Source organism: Bos mutus, chromosome 6 (genome assembly GCF_027580195.1).
Source record: "Bos mutus isolate GX-2022 chromosome 6, NWIPB_WYAK_1.1, whole genome shotgun sequence".
Classification (NCBI taxonomy): Eukaryota; Metazoa; Chordata; class Mammalia; order Artiodactyla; family Bovidae; genus Bos; species Bos mutus.
Window position 1 is genome coordinate 68,905,300 of NC_091622.1, and position 18,883 is coordinate 68,924,182.

The following is an 18,883-nucleotide window of genomic DNA, read 5'->3' on the forward strand; positions in this document are numbered from 1 at the left end:
TTTTTCAAGAAAGTGAGCATGATTTAGATTTCTTCTCTAATGAGAAACAGGGACTGATAGGATAACGATTTTATATCACTTCTGATAACAAGTGAAAAATGAAACGCTTTTCAGAAGATTTAGAAAAACAAAACAGGTAGAGAACAGAATGCAGGCATCAAAGCCAGAAAGACAATGGTGTACTCTTCAGCAGTAGAAACACAAGCGATGAGAGTCGACATTGGGGGAGGAGAATTCTAGCCAACGTAGAACGTCAGGAGAGAAAGCCATGCTAAAAGGCCCAGGGGAATCCCGTGGGGGGCGGGGCCTGACACGATGCGCATGCGCAACCAGACTCAGGTGGCCGCCGCCGCGGAAGTGAAGCCACCTAGAGACGCCGCGCCGTTTTGGCGCTGCTGCGCGTGCGCGGGCGGAGGGCGCCGGAGTCGTCTGCTTTGCCGCCTCCGCGGCTGTCTGCCCTGGATTTCAGTCTCGTGCTTCCTTCGTCCGCTCGTCGGCGGGTTCGCGCCCCTCTCGAGCCCCTGGTCAGCGAGGCAGGGGAAGGGGTTGGAGGGGGCTGTTGATCACCGCGCTTAAGTTGTGCTCGGAGCGGCCATGTCGGCCGGCGAGGTCGAGCGCCTAGTGTCGGAGCTGAGCGGCGGGACCGGAGGGGATGAGGAGGAAGAGTGGCTTTATGGCGGTACGGAACTTCCTGTCCCTTCTCTTTCCCGGGTTCTCTCAGGCTTCCCTTCCCGACCCGCAAACTGCCGGCGTCCCGGGCCCCTCACGCCGCCGCCTGCGGCCTTTCGTGCGGAGCTTTCTCTGGCCTGCCTTAGGCCGAGCGCGGCGTGCGCGTTCCCCGCCCCCCTCCGCCTCCTCCCGCCCAGCCCACGCCCCCAACGCGCAACGACCCCCCCCCCCCCCCACGGCTGCTGGGCCGGGCTGGGCCGGGGGCGCGGGGTCGGAACCCAGCCTCGCCCTCCTCCCCGCCTGCCCTTCTCGGCCGCCTCGCCTCAGCACTCTTTCACTTGTTTTCTTGTATCGGTTCTGAGCTTTGTTGGCGTGTTTCTTGTTGCCCTTTGACTGTAGGATGCCCTTCTTGTCCCACAAACAGTCATTCTGTAATAATAGCTAAATAAAGTTGATGCTGTAAAACTAACGTCTTGTTTCTTGATGGTCAGTTTGTGTGGAATGCACCTGCAAGGGTACCTCCTTGTCTGAAAGTCGTGCTTTAAAAATAATTAATTAAAAGAGTGAGAGAAAGAGATGGAATACATTATGGCCCATAAAGAAAACCCCGAATGTCTCCTGTATTAAGGTGAAATTTTTCTTTTTTAAGAGACTTGGCTTTAACCCACATAGAAGTACCTCATGTCCCTTAGGCTTATGGTTTTCAGTATCATCTCGTGTATCTATCTTTTACACAAAATGAATTTACTGCATCTTTTACTTACCCGTTGAAAGAGAGTTGTTTGACATTTGTTTTTTAACTTCCATGAAGTCACAGTCCCTTTTTGTCTGTTACCAGTGCTAAATTTGAAAGTTAATGTTTGTTTCGTGCCTAAAAGGCATATTCTCGATCGTGTTTAGAGTAGTAAAAACGCATGTTTGGGCACCTTGCTCCTTGACGTGACTTTGACAAATTTAATTTTGGTAAACGTGTGAAATACATTACCTTTGGTGCAAGATTTATCATTAGTTAGTACTCTTTGAAATGTAACTGTGTAGGGTTTCTTTTACAAAGATCTAGAAATCTTGAATACTTAAAAGTTGGTTTTTATTAATTTTATTTTTCATTAAAAACATAATCTTGTTAAGTCATTATAAGGTGATCTAACTTTGGATGTGCTTATAGGCCCATGGGACGTGCATGTGCACACTGATTTGGCAAAGGACCTAGGTTAGTGCTTGTGATGATCACTTCAGATTTTCATAATAATAGTTTCTTTAAGAGTGATTTGTTTGTTAATTTTATTTATTTATGTATGTATTTTTTTTGGTAGATGAAAATGAAGTTGAAAGGCCAGAAGAAGAAAATGCCAGGTTAGTGAAATTTCTTATTGATACTTAACAAATATTGTGTGGTACAGTGATCCTGTCAACAGGCTGTCAGCATTATTTGGTTATCATCAATGGCTTGAATGAGATTGGAAGACACTGAGTCCTTTATTACTATTTCAGGATGTACTCTTAAACCAATTCTGTTTGCTAATAGCCTAGGGGACAAAAAAGTTTTGAGGTAAGGGTTTGAATATTTTTCATATTAAGTAACTTCATAACCTTAAGTGAGCTCAGTAGTGGAGTATACAGTATAACCATTACACTACTAAGGAAAAAAGGTTTAAATTTTTAAAAAATAATTATTTGGGTAACTACTTTTATAACTAACTACTTTTACAACTTAACAACTTAAGTATTTCAAATTTAAAATGAAAAGTGGAATGAATGAATTTGTTATAAGACTGAAAGTGTTAGATTATCAGAAAGGTGTGTCATTTATTGAACATATTGAGCTAGAAACTTATCCTAAATTCATAATAGCTCATGGATACAAGTACATGGATGGATACATGCTGACATTACTCTGACCAGATTCCTTAGTGTCTTATAATGAGGGAGGCATGATTGCAAAAAGGAGTTTTAAAGATATTTGGGTTTAAAAAGAGGAGGAAATGCCACGTCACACCCACTAGGATGACTGTAATCAAGACAGGTAGTAACAGGTGCTCCTGAAAATACAGAGAAATTGTAACTCTGATGGTGGAATTGTAAAATGGTTCAACTACTATGGAAAACTGTCTAACAGTTTCTCTAAAGGTTAAAACGTAGAGCTGCCATATGTACATGATCCAGGAATCCTACTCCTAGATACATTCTTTAGAGAAATTAAAACACACATCACAAAAAGTTTTATGTGAATGTTCATAGCAGCATTATTCATAATAGCCAAATATGAAAGTAACCCGTGTCCATTAAATGATGAATGAACAGATTTAGAAAAGTGATATATTCATAAGTTGAAATACTGTTTGACAGTAAAGAGAAATGAAGTACTGACATGTGTTAGAACACAGTTGAACCTTGAAAACATTATACTTGGTGAATGAAGCCAGTCACAAAGGACTGTGTATTGCGTTTCTAATTATTAAGTGTGCACAATAGGTAAATCCAAAGAGACAGAAAGTAGTAGTTACCAGGGTAGGGAAAAATGGAGACCAACTACATACCTGTAAGATTTCTTTTTGGGATGATGGAAGTGTACTATAATTAGATAGATACAGTATTCTGTCTTCATACTTAACGATCTTCTGGTTGTATGCTTCAAATGAGTAGATTGTATGGTATATGAATTGTATCTCTGCTGCTATTTTTTTAAAAGTGAAGGGAAGAAGTGAGAAATGGAAACAGCTGACAGGGTGTTGAACTTATTCTCTGTTTAAAATACCCCTGTTTTGGACTTTTTTTTTTTTAATTATTAACTCAGTACTGTACCATCTGAAATCTTGTTATTTAATTTTGAAATGCATATATCCAAGCCAGTTCCTAACCCTGATCTCAGTTAATCACAAAGTTAGGATTTGTGTAATCTATAGTGATGAAAGTAATATTACTTCCTATCCTGTTTTTCAGTTGGTCTAGAAATTAATGATAATAGGATTTTGTGAACTAATTTTTATTTTATTTTCTTAATATGAGTTCTTGGCTACAATTCTTGAAGCTTATTTTCTGATTTCTTACTTCCTCAGTACACAACCTGATTAAATTGATTGGAGAGGAAGCCCTCTCCCTCCCTTGTCACTGTCAAAATGTCTTCGTGTTCCTTATTAGCACTTTATTTGGAAAGCAGTTTATTTCATCCAAAGGAAAAGATCTATCTTTAAAATTTTATTTTTCTATAAAAAGCTTATAATTTTACCACATTTCTAGCATTTTAGTGGTGATAGAGAACAAGTCTGTAGGGCACGAGCACCCTGCCAAACCTGTGTTCTGGTACTCAGAGTGGTACATATTACATTGCCCTAAATGATCTGAGCTCTTGCTATTAGTTTTCCCCAGATTCTTTGTGACTAAAAAAGTGACTAACCCATCCTTGAAACTGTTATTAACCATTGCATTGTGCTATCTCTAATTGTCATGTTTCATTGATCCAAGATTTGGTTAAATGTACTGTTTTGTGACATAAAAGAACAAGCCCCAGCTGGTTTCTGAGAAATGTACTGAATAATCATAGTTGCATGTTTTTTTCCTTGGGCTAGTGTAGAACAATGAAAATTTAACAGATAAATTTTCATGTTTTGCCCTTCATTTTGGTTTATTTGGAAATTGTATTACCAAAAAAAAAAAAAAAAAAACCACTGGAGATTAAATTGATTCCTATAGAAACTGTTTGACAAAAAGTGAAGTTTAGAAGAGATTAGCAGAAATTCAGTGAAAAGAGCTTCGAACTGTATCAACATCTGGACATTTTTCCTGGAAATGCTTTACCTAAATAATTGTGAGTTGCCTTGTACTTGAGTTTATTTATCTATAAAATGAGGTTAATGGTTAATTTCCACTATAAAAATTGTAGTTGTTAAAAATATAAAAAACCAATTGCACTACAGTACTGGAAATCTGACTTCATGGATAATGGCCATATGCTAAGTCTCGTGAGAATAAGAGTGTTTATTATTATATAGCAATTTTGTTATAACAGGGCAAATTCAAATTAATAACTAGCCTTAAAAAAGTATGTCATGTGTGAAAATTAGATCTGGAGCTCTTCACTACCAAACTGGAAGGCAGTCTTAAATGAAAATTAACTTTTTAAAAAATCTTAAAATGTATTTTTTATTTGACAAAGGACATATATCCAATAAGATGAAACTATAAAATGAGGAAGAAAAGAGGAAACTGTTACATAGCCCTTGGCAGTTCCTACAGTACCTCAATGTTCAAGGTAGTTTTAGGGTAAATAAGATTAAGTATGATGCGTATTTTAAAAATGTAAAAAACTCAAATTGTATCCCACCATCAAACTGCAAATTTGGCATCATTAACAAACTGTGGGTGCAATTCCATTTTACTTCCAGTGTTGAATGTACATGTTTTGTGTAGGCATTAGGAATAGCAAAGTAAGACAGGCCGTTTTTACCATCTTTTTTCTTATGCAACAGACAGTAATTTCAAGAAACTATCAAACGTAGCTTAAAAATGCTACAATGCTCCATCCTTACTTCAGAAAAGTAATACAAAGCATGTGCTTGTTTTTGTCGCTTGTAGTGCCAATCCTCCATCTGGAATTGAAGACGAAACTCCTGAAAATGGCGTACCTAAACCGGTAACACAAGATCTGGTTACTTCTCTGTTCAAAATCTTTATCGGTAGTTTCCCGTTCACGTGGGAAAAAAACCAAAATTTAGCATTACTTGCAGTATTTCGCATGAGAATTAGTGGGAGGAAACTCTAGACGAAATGGAGCATTTACCAAGGCTTAATGTTCATTGCTTTAATAAAAGAGCAGTTTATTATTAATAATAATAGCCTAGTTTTTTCAAAGCAAGCATTGAGTCTTGCAACCCAAGTTTGTCAGTTGTTTTAGCAGATATATCTATATTTTATTTATATATATATATATGTGACCGTCTGACGTCATGCCTATTAAAAGTAATGTTTTGCAGGTAAACAAATCATTGTTCTTAGGAATATTTTAACATGTTTTAATCCTGTAAAAAAGAACTTGTATTCTGCAAGCTCGAACTTGTATACAAAAAACTATTTAGCCTACGAGTTCTACTTTTTTTAATTTTGCTCTTATGTGACTAAGCACAATTTTAGAGTCAAAATAAAACCTTTGTGTATGGCCCAACTTTTACTCATAGAAACAAAGTATTCCCTCAGTCATTTGCAGGGCCTCTACTGTGTGTAAACGATTGTCAGGAGTAAGTGAACTGTTTTTTTAACTGTTTGATGATATTTAACCATGACTCTGTGACCCTTAAAAATTGTTTTCCTTTTACCTTCATGTTCTTTCTGTTAAGAATTCCTCAAATTTTTTTAAGTTTATCTTCTAGATATTTTAGTATGTTGCCTTAGATCTTACTTTTAAGAGGAGCAGTTCTTAATAGGAAAAATACATACAGTGTTATTTACAAAAAGACAATGAAAAACAGTTCTACTTAACATCGTTATCCTTTTGTCATGTACAACTTCCGAGTTGTAAATGAGTTGAAATAGGCAGCAGCACTATAACTTTTTCCTTTACAAGGAGCTCAAAAAATGCAAAACAGTTACCTTTTCAGTTACTCATCTCAAATCAAAGGTTGAAATGGATTAATGAGTGCATTTTGTGGTTATTTTTTTGGTGTAGAAAGTGACTGAGACTGAAGATGATAGTGATAGCGACAGTGATGATGATGAGGACGATGTTCACGTCACTATAGGAGACATTAAAACGGGAGCACCACAGTATGGGTGAGTTATAAGTAACAGTTGTATGTGCTTAAATCAAAGGCAGTGTGCCTGTATCAGACAATTAGTGATTGATTCCATTGTTTTTACAATTTTCCATCTGACCATGATATGAATTCTTATTAAAATTTCATCTGATAAATTGCTAAGACAGTAGGTACAAGTTCTTGTCACAAGGAAAAAAAATATTTGTAACTATCTGTGGTGATGGATGTTAACTAAACTTACCGTAATCATTTTGACAATTTATACATATATCAAATCATTCTGTTGTAAATCTAAAGTTAATACAGTATTATATGTCAGTTATAGGGCTTCCCAGGTGGCAAGAGTGGTAAAGAACCCGCCTGCCAGTGCAGGAGACATAAGGGACAGGACACAGGTTTGATCCTTGGGTCGGGAAGATCCCCTGGAGGAGGGCATGGCATTCAAATATTCTTGCCTGGAGAATCCCATGGAAGCAGGAGCCTGGAGGGCTGTGGTCCATAGGGTGGAAAAGAGTCAAGATACAACTGAAGCGACTCGGCATACATGCGTGCATCTAGTTGCATATCATGATGTAAAGGGATTTCAGAATGAAGTTTTTTTTCCTAAATATAAAGTTAGGTAAACTTGTGTGGAAGTAGCAGTTTTTTATTCTTGAAATTGAAGTGTTTTTACAAATTAATTGAGTGCCACAGATTCTTTAATTAGAATTAGAAAACCTTAAATTGTTGTTTGCATCTATATTGTTTTTAACATTTTATTACTTTTCCAGACCTGAGTTTAGGTTCTTTAATTTTTTTGTTCAATAAAAACAATAACCAAAGTACTTCTTTTTGCTTTTTATAGTGTATTTTTCAAGTGGTTAATAATCCTGAGGGCTGTTTATGCCAATATGTTGTCTCAGGGTTTATAGTCTGTAAAGCTGGATCAAGCGAATGGACTGCTGAGGAATAAAGTACGGATTGGGATTATGTTATGGTGGTAGAATAAGAGTTGACGTTGTTTCTGTGCTTTTCAATTTGGATGTATACTGTGGTACTAGTACATTGAAAACAAACTTTTCGTTAATTGCACTATCGTTTATTAGGCAGTCTTATCTGAAATGGAACAACATATGCATAAATGCTTTTGAATATTTAATCTAGTAGAGAAATTTTTTGAAGTTATTTCAGGAAGCTTAAAGGTAATTCAGTTGTCATAATCAGTTTTGCATTATAGTAATGACTGCTTGTGGAATTTTAAGACCCTAGCAACTTTTGGAGGGGCAGGATTTAAATGATTCATGTTAGGGTAATGTTTGATGTTCTCCTCATCTCCACTTAAAGTAAATGATTAGTGTTGAGCTTGTGATATTAGTAAACCCTTATGGTAATAGGCCTTTGTCATCTGGGCTTCCCTGGTGGCTCAGATGGTAAAGAATCTACCTACAGTGCAGGAGATGACCCGGGTTCAATCCCTGGGTTGGGAACATCCCCTGGAGAAGGGAATGTCTACCCCCTCCAGTATTCTTGACTGGAGAATCCCATAAACTGGAGGAGCTACAGTCCTGCTGGCAGGCTGCAGTCCATGGGGTCACAAAGAGTTGGACACAATTGAGTGACTAACATCTTGACTTCCTTTTTCATTTGCACTACGCAGAAGGAACACTTTAAGATAATACCATAGTATTCATTGCATTTTTAGGAAGTATTGTCCTCTAAAATTATTTATATTTGCAAGTATAGAAGAATTAAAGGAAATGGTGATTATTTTTTACTAATATGACCGATTTTGGGATAAGACTTTCATACAAATATTAAATACACATAGACTCCCATAGTACTTTATCTGAACTTTATTTCTTATAGCAGTTTCATGGATTGTAATTATGTTTGCACGTTTATCACAGTTAGACTCTGAAATCTTTGAGTAGAAACCATGGTTTATGAATTTTCCTATTTCTTACAGTGTCCTACGTATGGTATTTAGTAGGTGTTTATTTAGTAAATAGACTGCATATTAAAAAACACAGTTGTCTTTGAACTTTTTTCTTCCCTCAACATTTGACCATGAGAATTTTCAAACATTCAAAGAAGTTTAAGGAATTGATGTGGACACGTGTTTACTGATCAGCTGGATTATATAATTTATGTTTTGCTGTGTTTGCTGCATCACCTGTCTACTACCTACCTCCATGCCTCCACCCACTCATCAGTCCATCTTTTCTTTTGTAATTTTTAATGCATTTCAAACTAGGTTACAGATCTTTCTGGAGAGTATAAAGCTTTTTTAACCTTGTTATCTCAAGATATAGCCATTGAAAACTGAAAGAAAGCCAAGGAGAAAATAAAATTTAATGAATATTTACTTTGTGCAGTGTTTTCAGAAGCAAATTTAAAGAGCAAATTGTTTTTAAGGAACAATGCTAAATTGGTTTATTGTAAGCTGGTAGAAAGTAACAACTAGAATTGTTGTAGGTAACATACTTTTTGTTACCGAGTTTATTGTATCTATAAGTAAGGTAGGAAGAAAAGCAGATCTTAGGGTAGGAATAATTTACCTTGTGTAGAAGAGTGGCTTCTCAGCTATGTCTTTGAAATTCATCTGCTCATTCATTAAATACTTTTTAAAGACAGCTTGTCTGGCATTCTGTTAATTGATGATGGGAATATAAACTATTCTTGTTTATCAAAAGTAGTGAGGAAGACAGACGTGAGCAAACACTTTGTAGCTAAGCAGTGTAAGTGCTTAGCTAGAAACATGTACAGTGATTTAAAAATTTTGAGAGGACGGTTGCTAAAAGTCTACGTGTGTTGAAGAGAAAATTCTAGAGGAGGTAGTATTTAAATTTGTTTCAATAATTCTTGAGACAGAAGGAAATGGACTGATGGTTTTTGGCAGAGGAAGCTACTTAGATACAGTGGAAGCATGACTTAGAGGAACCAGAATGCTGGAGAATAAGGTAGATGAGGAAGGTTGCTTCTTTAAACCACAGAAGAGGGAAGTTAGTACATTTTTGCCATGTAATCATGGTAAAGGTTATTAGGTCGGTCACATTTGAAATAAAACTCCAGCAGATGTAGTTGAGATGTGCTAGACAGAAATTATTTAGTAGATTTGAAGTAATCATCTACATGGGGTGATAAAACTAAGCCAGCATCAGTAATATAGTGATAGATGAAATAATTTGATATATATGAGTAAAGAATAAATGGAAATAATGTGGGTAATGGTTGGTTATAGATGGAAAGGGAGATAAAGGACTCATTGACCTGGAGATTTCTAGATTAGTTCATTGTGTACATAGCAGTGTATTACCATATACGGGTAAGGTGGGAGGAGCGGGTTAAAATAAAATTTCTTGGTATATTTAATTTGAAGTTCCTTTAGACAGCCAGGTACATAGGATCTAGCCCCTAGAGAAGCCTGACATCTCATGGTGGCGGGGTAGCTATTGATTGGTATCAGATTTACTTGAATACAGTTTTCCAGACAGCTAAGCCTTTTTTCTCACAATGAATGCAAAGGCTCGGTGGCATTAAAAAAGAAAAGTAACATTTTAAAAGGCACAGTGGGGAAGGGAAAGTAGCTGGGTGGAAAGTAAAGAACTTCATGTAATGAACTATGGTAAGCCATAAATACTGTTTTGATTTATCCTTTAGCAGTTCTGTAAGAGGACCATTTGGAGACAGTCCTTGGTTTTTGTACTTTGACTTTCAAATAGCTGGGACTTTTGTATATCTTATATAGATACCTCAGAGTGCTTTTGCTGTGCTGAACTTGATTGTTGAAATGTAAGTATTAAGAGGTAGGAACCATATTTGTCCAGTTCCTCTTTCTCTCTGCTTAGCTTAGAACTATATGTGATACATTGTTGGTACTCAAGCATTTATTGTTGTGTCCGACACTTTCGACCCCATTGACTCCTCTGTCAGGTTTCCCTGTCCATGGGATTTCCCAAGCAAGAATACTGGAATGGGTTGCCATTTCTTTCTGCAGGGAATCTTCCCAACCCAGGAATGGAACCCATGGCTCCTGCTGCTCTCCTGCGTTGCAGGCAGGTTCTTTACTGTTAAGCCATGGGCAGAAGTATTTATTAGATGAATTAATTAGTCAGTGAGATGATAAAACCTTCAAGTTGGTAATGATGGTCCTCCTTGATAGTAACAGTTTTGTTTGGGCTACCTTATATTTCTTACATTTATAGCAGTGGAGCTTTATACAAATATTTGAGTATTTTATTGAATATAGCCTTACTTTTTTTAGGCAGAATAACCTAGGTGTCACAATTAACACATTGGAGACAAAAGATGAACATTATTAGGCAGGCAAGAAGCAGTGAGTTTTTGCAAGTCCAAATGAATGAGTAGGAGATGAGGAAGTAAAAACTAGGCATGTAAACTATTCTTTCCTTTCCAGCCAAATTTCTGATTAGTTTGTAATAGTGGAATATTGAATTATTTACAGGTAGGTTTTTAAGATGGAAAATTAATCATACTTTTAAATAAAATTGTTTTTATCTTTTATTAAGCAAGTGACAGACTTTTAAAATTTAAAACATTTTCTAAAATGTTTGAGTTTAATGTCTGTCTATCCAGTTAATATGTGGTTATATAATTTATATGTACATACTGAATATTTTGCTGTTTTCATTTCAGCATTTCACGATAATTTTTATTATTTTGCTTTTAGGAGTTACGGTACAGCACCTGTAAATCTTAACATCAAGACAGGAGGAAGAGTTTATGGAACTGCTGGTAAATTTATATTTGTACTTGCATCAGTAGGAAAATAGGGCATATATCTGAATAAGTCATGAATAGATGTTAGTTATTACAGCTCAGTTAAAAAGAACTGTTTTGACCATATATAGTGGGCACTTGGAGAAGGCAATGGCACCCCACTCCAGTACTCTTGTCTGGAAAATCCCATGGATGGAGGAGCCTGGTAGGCTGCAGTCCATGGGGTCGCTAGGAGTTGGACACGACTGAGTGACTTCACTTTCACTTTTCACTTTCATGCATTGGAGAAGGAAATGGCAACCCACTCCAGTGTTCTTGCCTGGAGAATCCCAGGGACGGGGGAGCCTGGTGGGCTGCCGTCTATGGGGTCGCACAGAGTTGGACATGACTGAAGTGACTTAGCAGCAGCAGCAGTGGGCACTTTCCTGTAAATGGCTGACTAATAAATACTTCAGGCTGTGTGGGTCACATAGGGGTCCTGTCATGTGTATGTTTTTGTTGTTGTTTGTTTGTTCTACAGCTTTTTTAAAGGGTAGAAATCTTTCTTAGCTCACAGAATGTATGAAGATAATGATTTAAAACAGGGAAGTTTCTTGGTACAGGAATCCCTTATTATAAACAAGAAGTCTCTAATCTCTCTGTTTTATCTTATAACTACACCATAAACTTTGACCTCACTTTTTATTTGTGGAAACGTTACTACTTAGTGTGAAATCTTGCCAGAATTAGTGCTAGCATTAGCAGTAGTAAAAAGGTGTCATTGTTTTCTGTTTGTCTGTGGTATCTCTCACTAATATGGTTCCTTTACCGTTTTGTAATTTTCTAAAGTAGGAACAAAAGTCAAAGGAGTAGATCTTGATGCACCTGGAAGCATTAATGGAGTTCCACTCTTGGAGGTAGATTTGGATTCTTTTGAAGATAAACCATGGCGTAAACCTGGTAAGATTATTGTGGATTATATCAGTTTAAAAAAAATTTTAGTATAAATAATCATTAGCAAAGTTTTTTTCAGCGTCAGTATGAACAATCATTAGAAAAGTTTTTTCAGCATAGAATATTATTTTTTAAATGTAATTTTTATTGTCTTAAGCACACAAGTAATAATGACTTATATTATTAAATCTTACAGGTGACCTAGCATTATGTAAAAGTAGACTCATTGTTTTTATTATAATGCCAATTCTAGAGGAAATCATTTTGGTCAAAACTTTGTATAGTTCTGTTGCTTTATGGTGTTAATTGGGAGAATTGGTAAAATTAGAAGAGGTGATAAGACTTAATAGAACTCTATATTTTTACAGTTTATTATATTTTATGTACTACATAAAAATAGAATTGAAATCATTTGTACACTGAAAGTGTGTTTTATCTTTAGGTGCTGATCTTTCTGATTATTTTAATTACGGGTTTAATGAAGACACCTGGAAGGCTTACTGTGAAAAACAGAAGAGGATACGAATGGGGCTTGAAGTTATACCAGTTACCTCTACTACAAATAAAATTACGGTAATTAGTAAATATTCCAAAATACCCCAGCCTTTTCTACTGTCCCAATTTTATTCCCTAAATACATCAGTTTTTCCCTATAAAGGTGGTTAAATGCTATATGATAGTTTAAAAATTCCATTTTACCGTGTTTGTTTTTTTCCCCTCCTTCCCTTCCAGAGTTTCATATTAATGATTATCTGATGTTTTTAGTTTCATGTTGCAGACTAGCCACAGCTGGTTTGTCTTTATGTGGCCTGTCAATTAAAAATTATGTGGTATCTTAATGGGGAATATGTTATTTAACTTAGGCCGAAGACTGTACTATGGAAGTTACACCAGGTGCAGAGATCCAAGATGGCAGATTCAATCTTTTTAAGGTGAATTTTAGTAAATTATCCTTGGTTGCTCTCATTTTTTGTTCTTGAGTCTGCTCCCATACCACTACTTGAGGGACAAGATTAAAATGGAAATAGCTACCTTTTTCCCAAATCTTCAGCTTCCTGGTGACTTACAAATTTGCTGATTGTTGTTTTATCTCCACTTTTGCAAGCATGTGAATTATAGCCTATTATACTAACAAATGCAAAGTAAAACTATTCTTGCTATATGTTGTGATTTTATTTTGAGTCAAGTGTATGTTTGTTTGTAGGATATAAAAGTTCATGCCAACAGGCTAAGCACTCATTGTAGATCCTGCTGTAATTTTTATCAGAATTGGAGACTTATTTTTCCTGATTTTCTGTTAAAAAATGGTAAGGTAGATGGCATACCCTGTATTATCTGTGTGACACTGAAATCATTGATGTGATGTCTCTTACAGTTTAAGGTGTCTCAAGAATCTTAGGTATTCTTTGAGAGTCGCCAAGAAAGACTCAACAAAATTAGGATAAAGTCACTGATTTTTTAAATGAATATTTAAAAGGAGCATGTTAGTGAGGAACTTGTAGGTTGATACCACTTGGGTATCAGGTCTGACTTTTTGCTTCTCTATTCCATATGATCATTCCAAAGAATAATAATATATTTTCATACTTGTGTGATACACAACATCCCACAAACTTTCTCAAAACCTGATTATAAACTCTTCTTCCTTTATCTTAAGTCTTAATTCTTGATTCTTGTGTGGAGTGACACTGGGATGTCAGTGACTGGGAGTGATTTTTAGTTTGAGCTATACACTCAGGGAATTTTTATAGTCAGGAACTTTTCTGTGTCCCTTTTGGGGCTTATAGCCCTGTCCTCCAAAATACTGCCTTATGCAATGCATGTGCTATATCCGCAGATGTAGCCGCTCTGCTGGACACAGTTCTGTATAGAGAATTTAATTTTAATTTACATCCTACTTTGGGTAAGTATTTGGTTCTTGTTCTGCTGTAAATATTTTGAAAGTGTTTGATGTCTCTCTTATTTTAAATGGTCATCAAGTTATTTTTGATGATACCTATTTAGACATTGAATATACTGTCTTTTACAATTGGAATGAATAGTTAGAGAAGTTATCTTGATGAGGAAATAGTTTGTTGGCAATGGTGCTTTTCATTTTCTTCCGACAGAAATGAGAACTGCCTTTTTAAACTTCCAGTTTTTGTATATTTTGTGTTTTCTTGCAGTAAACTTCTAAAAGCAAAGAATAAGAAGAAACTGCTAGGGTCTGGTCTTTTATTGAAGATAGCCATAGTGAATAAGTTATACATACAATCTATCAAAAAATTATTTTGAAGTTTCTTTTGATCATGTGAGAGGAGATTGATTGTTCCATTCTGATTTATTTACTTCTGAAGGAATAAGGACTTGAATTTGATAGCTGTAGTCAAATTATTTAAGAAATCAGCCTTATTGAATCAGAGAGTTAGTTCTTTTTGGAGAATAGAAGACATGGCTTTGTAGGGTGAAGTTTAATTTTAGAAAGCCTAGAAACCAGGAAGATGAGTTGGAGGAATTACTGCCTGTTCGTGATTAGGACAGTGAGTTACAAGTAATACTGTTTTGGTGGCAGTGTATGGTGTAGCTGAATAAAGTCCAAGCTCTTGTCCACTTCTCTACCATTTGGAACTGTAATTATTAGGATTGGTGAGAAGGAGATAGAAGGAAAAAAACTCGCCCAACTTTATTAATATATCTGAATGCCTTCATTGTGCCCAGCCCTGTGCTACAGTAAAACAGTCTTTGTGTTCAGGGAGCTCATGATCTGAGTGATGTGTACATACAAACTGATAACCATATTGTATTGTGAAAGTCTTATATTCGTATATTAACAAAATACAGTAAGGAGTTCAGAGGCGAGAGTGGGTTATCCTACATTGCAGAGTCTAGAAGGATTCAAATGGGATGTGATGAAAAATGAATAAGTTTGCTTTACTAGGAGAGAGGAGAGTGGAGAAGATTGTAGGCAGAGAAAACAATGTGAACAAAACCAGATAGTGTGAAAGAAGTGTTGAGAATCGATGAAAGATAGAGGAGAGAAGCCTGGAAATGGTAGAAATGATGTGAAAGACTAATGTGCAAGTACCCTACAGACGTATGGATAGGTAATAGGAAGCCATTTGAAAGTTCTTGGGTATAAGAATAGCATAAGCAAATCTGGTTTTCAGAAAAAACAGTTGGTAACCAGGGTGGGCCACAGAGTATAAAGGCTGGAAATGTGAGTCAGAGTCCAGATAGGAAACTGTTGGAGTACTATGGGCACAAAATGATCAAGGACTCAGACTGATACTGGGGAATGGACAGAAGAACAGGTTTTTTAAGTTATTTTTATATCTAATACAAAGATTTTTTTTTATCCTTAGTTATCTGAGGGACAGCCAATCAGCATCTTTAAAATAACTTTTAAAGTTTTTATTAAGTTAAATTTTCAAACATACTAACAAGTAGATTTGTTGTTTTTGTTTGGTCACTAAGTCTGTAGACTCTCTGGGACTCTCTGGAGTGGGTTACCATTTCACTGCACAAATGAACCAGCATGTGTTTATTATAGTGTCTCAAGTGATTTATTAATGTTTTAACATTCTTAAAGTCTTTTTGTACACTTCAGTATAAAGTCAATTGAGTATGAAAACAATTGTACAATTATATAACTGAGAGTGAAGGCAAGAAAGAAGTGACTAGTAAGAATGGGTGATATGTATAAGAAAAAATTGACCACAGCCTTCTCTCAAAATATCAAAGTTTGTGTGTGCACACCTGCATAGGTTTCCCACCCGCCCTGCCCCCAGCTCTGTGGAAGCATTTATGAGCTTTGTCACCATTGTGAATTTCTTAAGATGTGTCGGTCTGTTATCCATTGTACCAAGCATTTATTTGTACCTTCTTAATCTGGAAGTATAAATCCTTCATTTCTGGGGTATTTTCTTGTTATTTTTTTTTTACTTTGTCTTCATGTGCCTTTTGGACCTCTTATTCAAAAATTGGATCTCCTTATGCTGATTCCTTTTTCTTTTCCTATCTCTTTGTTTTCCATTATCTGGAGATTTCTTCGGCTTCAGAGTTCTTCTATTCACTTTTGTATTTCTACTGTTACGTTTTTGAATGTATAAGAAGGCTTTTCTTCAGTATTTAACTGTAGTATCGAGTCTTTTCTTTAAAAAAAATTTTAAAAAAGATTCATTTTTATTTTTGACCTGTGGTTGAAACGTCTTTGTTGTTGCGTGTGGGCTTTCTTCAGTTGCAGCGAGCAGGGGCTGCTCTTCCAGTAGTGCGGTGGCTTCTTTTGTTGCAGAGCACAGGCTCTAGGCTCATGGGCTTAATAACTCCGTGGCATGTGGGATCTTCTCAGACCAGGGATGAAACCGGTTTCCCTTGCATTGCAAGGCGGATTCTCAACCCCTGAACCGCTAGGGATGCCCCTAGCATCCTGTTCTTATTCATGTAGTGATGCAGTGTTTTTTTCTCCCTCTGTCTCTCAAAATATCTTAATATTAATGGTAGATTGATTGATAGGCTTTCTTTTTGTGCATAGTCTATTTTCTCCAAGTTGATCTTTTAAGTTTGTTGTTTTTGTCTTTTGCCTTTGACTTCTCAAATATTTGTTGATCCCTGGCCATTATTAATTCATGAGAGTGTGGGCCACTGAAAAGACAATTCAGAGGTCTGTGCATATGGGTAGAACCTGCTGATTGTATACTTGACTGTGGTTAAGCATTTTTCAGTCTCTGATGGTCAGTATCTTTATCTTTTTGCTTTTTTGGGTTTTTGTTTTTGAAATCTGAGTTTTCAGAGAAGACATTAGTCTCCTGTCTGAGGGCTTATGTTTATACTTGACTGGTTGAAATGTTTTGGGAGCTAGAGTTAGTTCCTGAATCTTTGCAGGTCTTGCTGTGAAAATCAATGTCTTTTTCTTTCTCATTGCTGACTTAGGATTCAGATTCTTTGGTTTGCTCAGTTACTTTTTTTTCATCTGCTTTCAAAGTCCTGACTTTTGTTGTCTTTGCAATATTTTTGTTCTTGTGAGTTGAAACAAAATTGTAATAATTTATTTGGTTTTCTACTTTTCTTTTTTCACCTTAACCTAAGCTGTTTTCCTAGGTTAATAAAGTTTTTTGATAAATAACACTTTATAAATAGTTGCATAGTCCTTTATTTGGGTGTTTCACAATTTATTTTTAGATATTATTTTGAAATATTAAGCTTGTAAATAATGCTATAAAGGACAGTTGAAGGAAATTTTACAAAATAAGTTTTGGCATAATTTGATAATTTGAGTAAATAGCTTCTTAAGGTTATAGACTATAGTCAACTTTTCTTTGAATACATAAAATCTGACCATTTTTTAAATAAAATCAGTCACAATGTCTTAGAGTTATTTCTTTTTTTATATAGTCTTTTCTTAAAATATTAGATCATGTGGAAAAAGTAATCTCATTATGTTCTGACTAAACAAGTTTAGAGTCTATTAATGCTGAATGCAACATTTGAAGATTAGGTGATAGTACTGTTGCAACTTGATTAGGAGGGTTGCTAAAATGGTGAAGATTTTCAGAATTGTTTGAGTATATTATGAAGAAATTAACAAGAAAAGAAAACTAAGTTAGGAAACAGCAGTTTTTACATGTTTAAAAATGTACCATGTCTTCCTGTTACCTTCTCTCACTCTTTCCCGTATTATAAATACTCTAATTTTTACTCTCTTCCCACCACCCCTACTTCTTTCCAACCCTTCTCCCTTCCTCCTCCCCAGTTTTTTTTTTTCCCTCCTTCCCAATTTTTAATTGAGCATTGTCTGTGCAAGGAAGTTTCTTAGGTTCGAGTGAAAAGGGGAAATCTATTTATAGACATAGATTTTGTGGTCTTAGAGATTATCTGACTTAATGGGAAAGATAACTAGAAAATCATGGCAAAAATTATGTTGTTACAAACTCCAAGTGGGCTTCCCTTAGTGACATTTAAGCTGAGTCCTAAAGCCAGTCAAATAGCAAATATATTTGAGCACTAACTGCACGCCAGGCAATATGTTTAGGCTCTTAGGATATAGTCTTGAACTGGATGACATCCATGTTTTCCAAGATCCTGTGTTATAGTGGCAGCAGGCAGACAGTAAACATAAATAAGAGGACTTTAGATAATGATACTAGTGAGAAATTCTATGAAGAAAATACAAAATAGTAATGTGATAGAGATGACATGATGGAGACTGGGATTGGCCATTTCAAGGAAATATTTGAACAGTACTTGAATGATTACAAGGAGGTTGTCATGATGATCTTATAAAGCAAAAAGACCATCTAGTGCAGAAGCAACATTAAGGAGGAACTTACCTGTTAAAAAGAACAAGAAAAAAAGGCCATTGTGATTGGTGTTGTCAAAATAAGTTGGGGAGATAGGCAGGGTCCATACCAAAGATTGCTTTGACTGTGTACAGAGGATGGGTTTTAGAGAGGTAAGATCAAAGGAAAGAGTCCAGGTAATGTAGCAGAACAGTTGAGATATGGTGATGGGTTTGACCTGAATTTTAGTAGTGAACATAATGATAAGTGGTTGAATTTAGTAAATATTGTCAAGGTAAAGTTGATATTGGATGTGCATATGTATTGGGTAATTGCTAAGGTTTTGTTTTTCTTTTTGTTTTTACTAAGCAACTCGGTAGATGATGGTACCATTTACTCATAGGAGGAAGACTTGGAAAGAATCAGATTGGCGGATAGAGGGAAGTCAGTAGCTTTGTTTTGTCCATATGAGTTTGAGATGCTTGTTAGACATCTCAAGTGCTCTTGAGACCTTAGTGTCATTTTTGAGTATTCTTCACATCCCCAGGATGTGTTCTCATA

At 36.0% G+C, this 18,883-nt stretch overlaps 1 protein-coding gene across 14 annotated transcripts in view; it reads left to right on the forward strand.

Moving 5' to 3' along the window:
- Positions 1-349: 349 nt before the first annotated feature.
- FIP1L1 (factor interacting with PAPOLA and CPSF1) overlaps positions 350-18,883 on the forward strand; it is a 65,176-nt gene continuing 46,642 nt past the window's right edge. For 2 of the 14 annotated variants that reach the window (XM_070372403.1, XM_070372405.1), the window contains exons 1-9: positions 352-679; positions 1,835-1,879; positions 1,983-2,022; positions 5,242-5,299; positions 6,329-6,432; positions 11,086-11,150; positions 11,964-12,074; positions 12,511-12,641; positions 12,932-13,000. In XM_070372403.1, coding sequence (XP_070228504.1) covers positions 595-679; positions 1,835-1,879; positions 1,983-2,022; positions 5,242-5,299; positions 6,329-6,432; positions 11,086-11,150; positions 11,964-12,074; positions 12,511-12,641; positions 12,932-13,000 — 708 coding nt within the window. In that variant the 5' untranslated portion in view covers positions 352-594. Of the gene's footprint in view, positions 680-1,834; positions 1,880-1,982; positions 2,023-5,241; positions 5,300-6,328; positions 6,433-11,085; positions 11,151-11,963; positions 12,075-12,510; positions 12,642-12,931; positions 13,001-18,883 lie in introns of all 14 variants that reach the window. The other 12 variants (XM_070372404.1, XM_070372406.1, XM_014479432.2 and 9 more) reach the window with 8 other exon arrangements.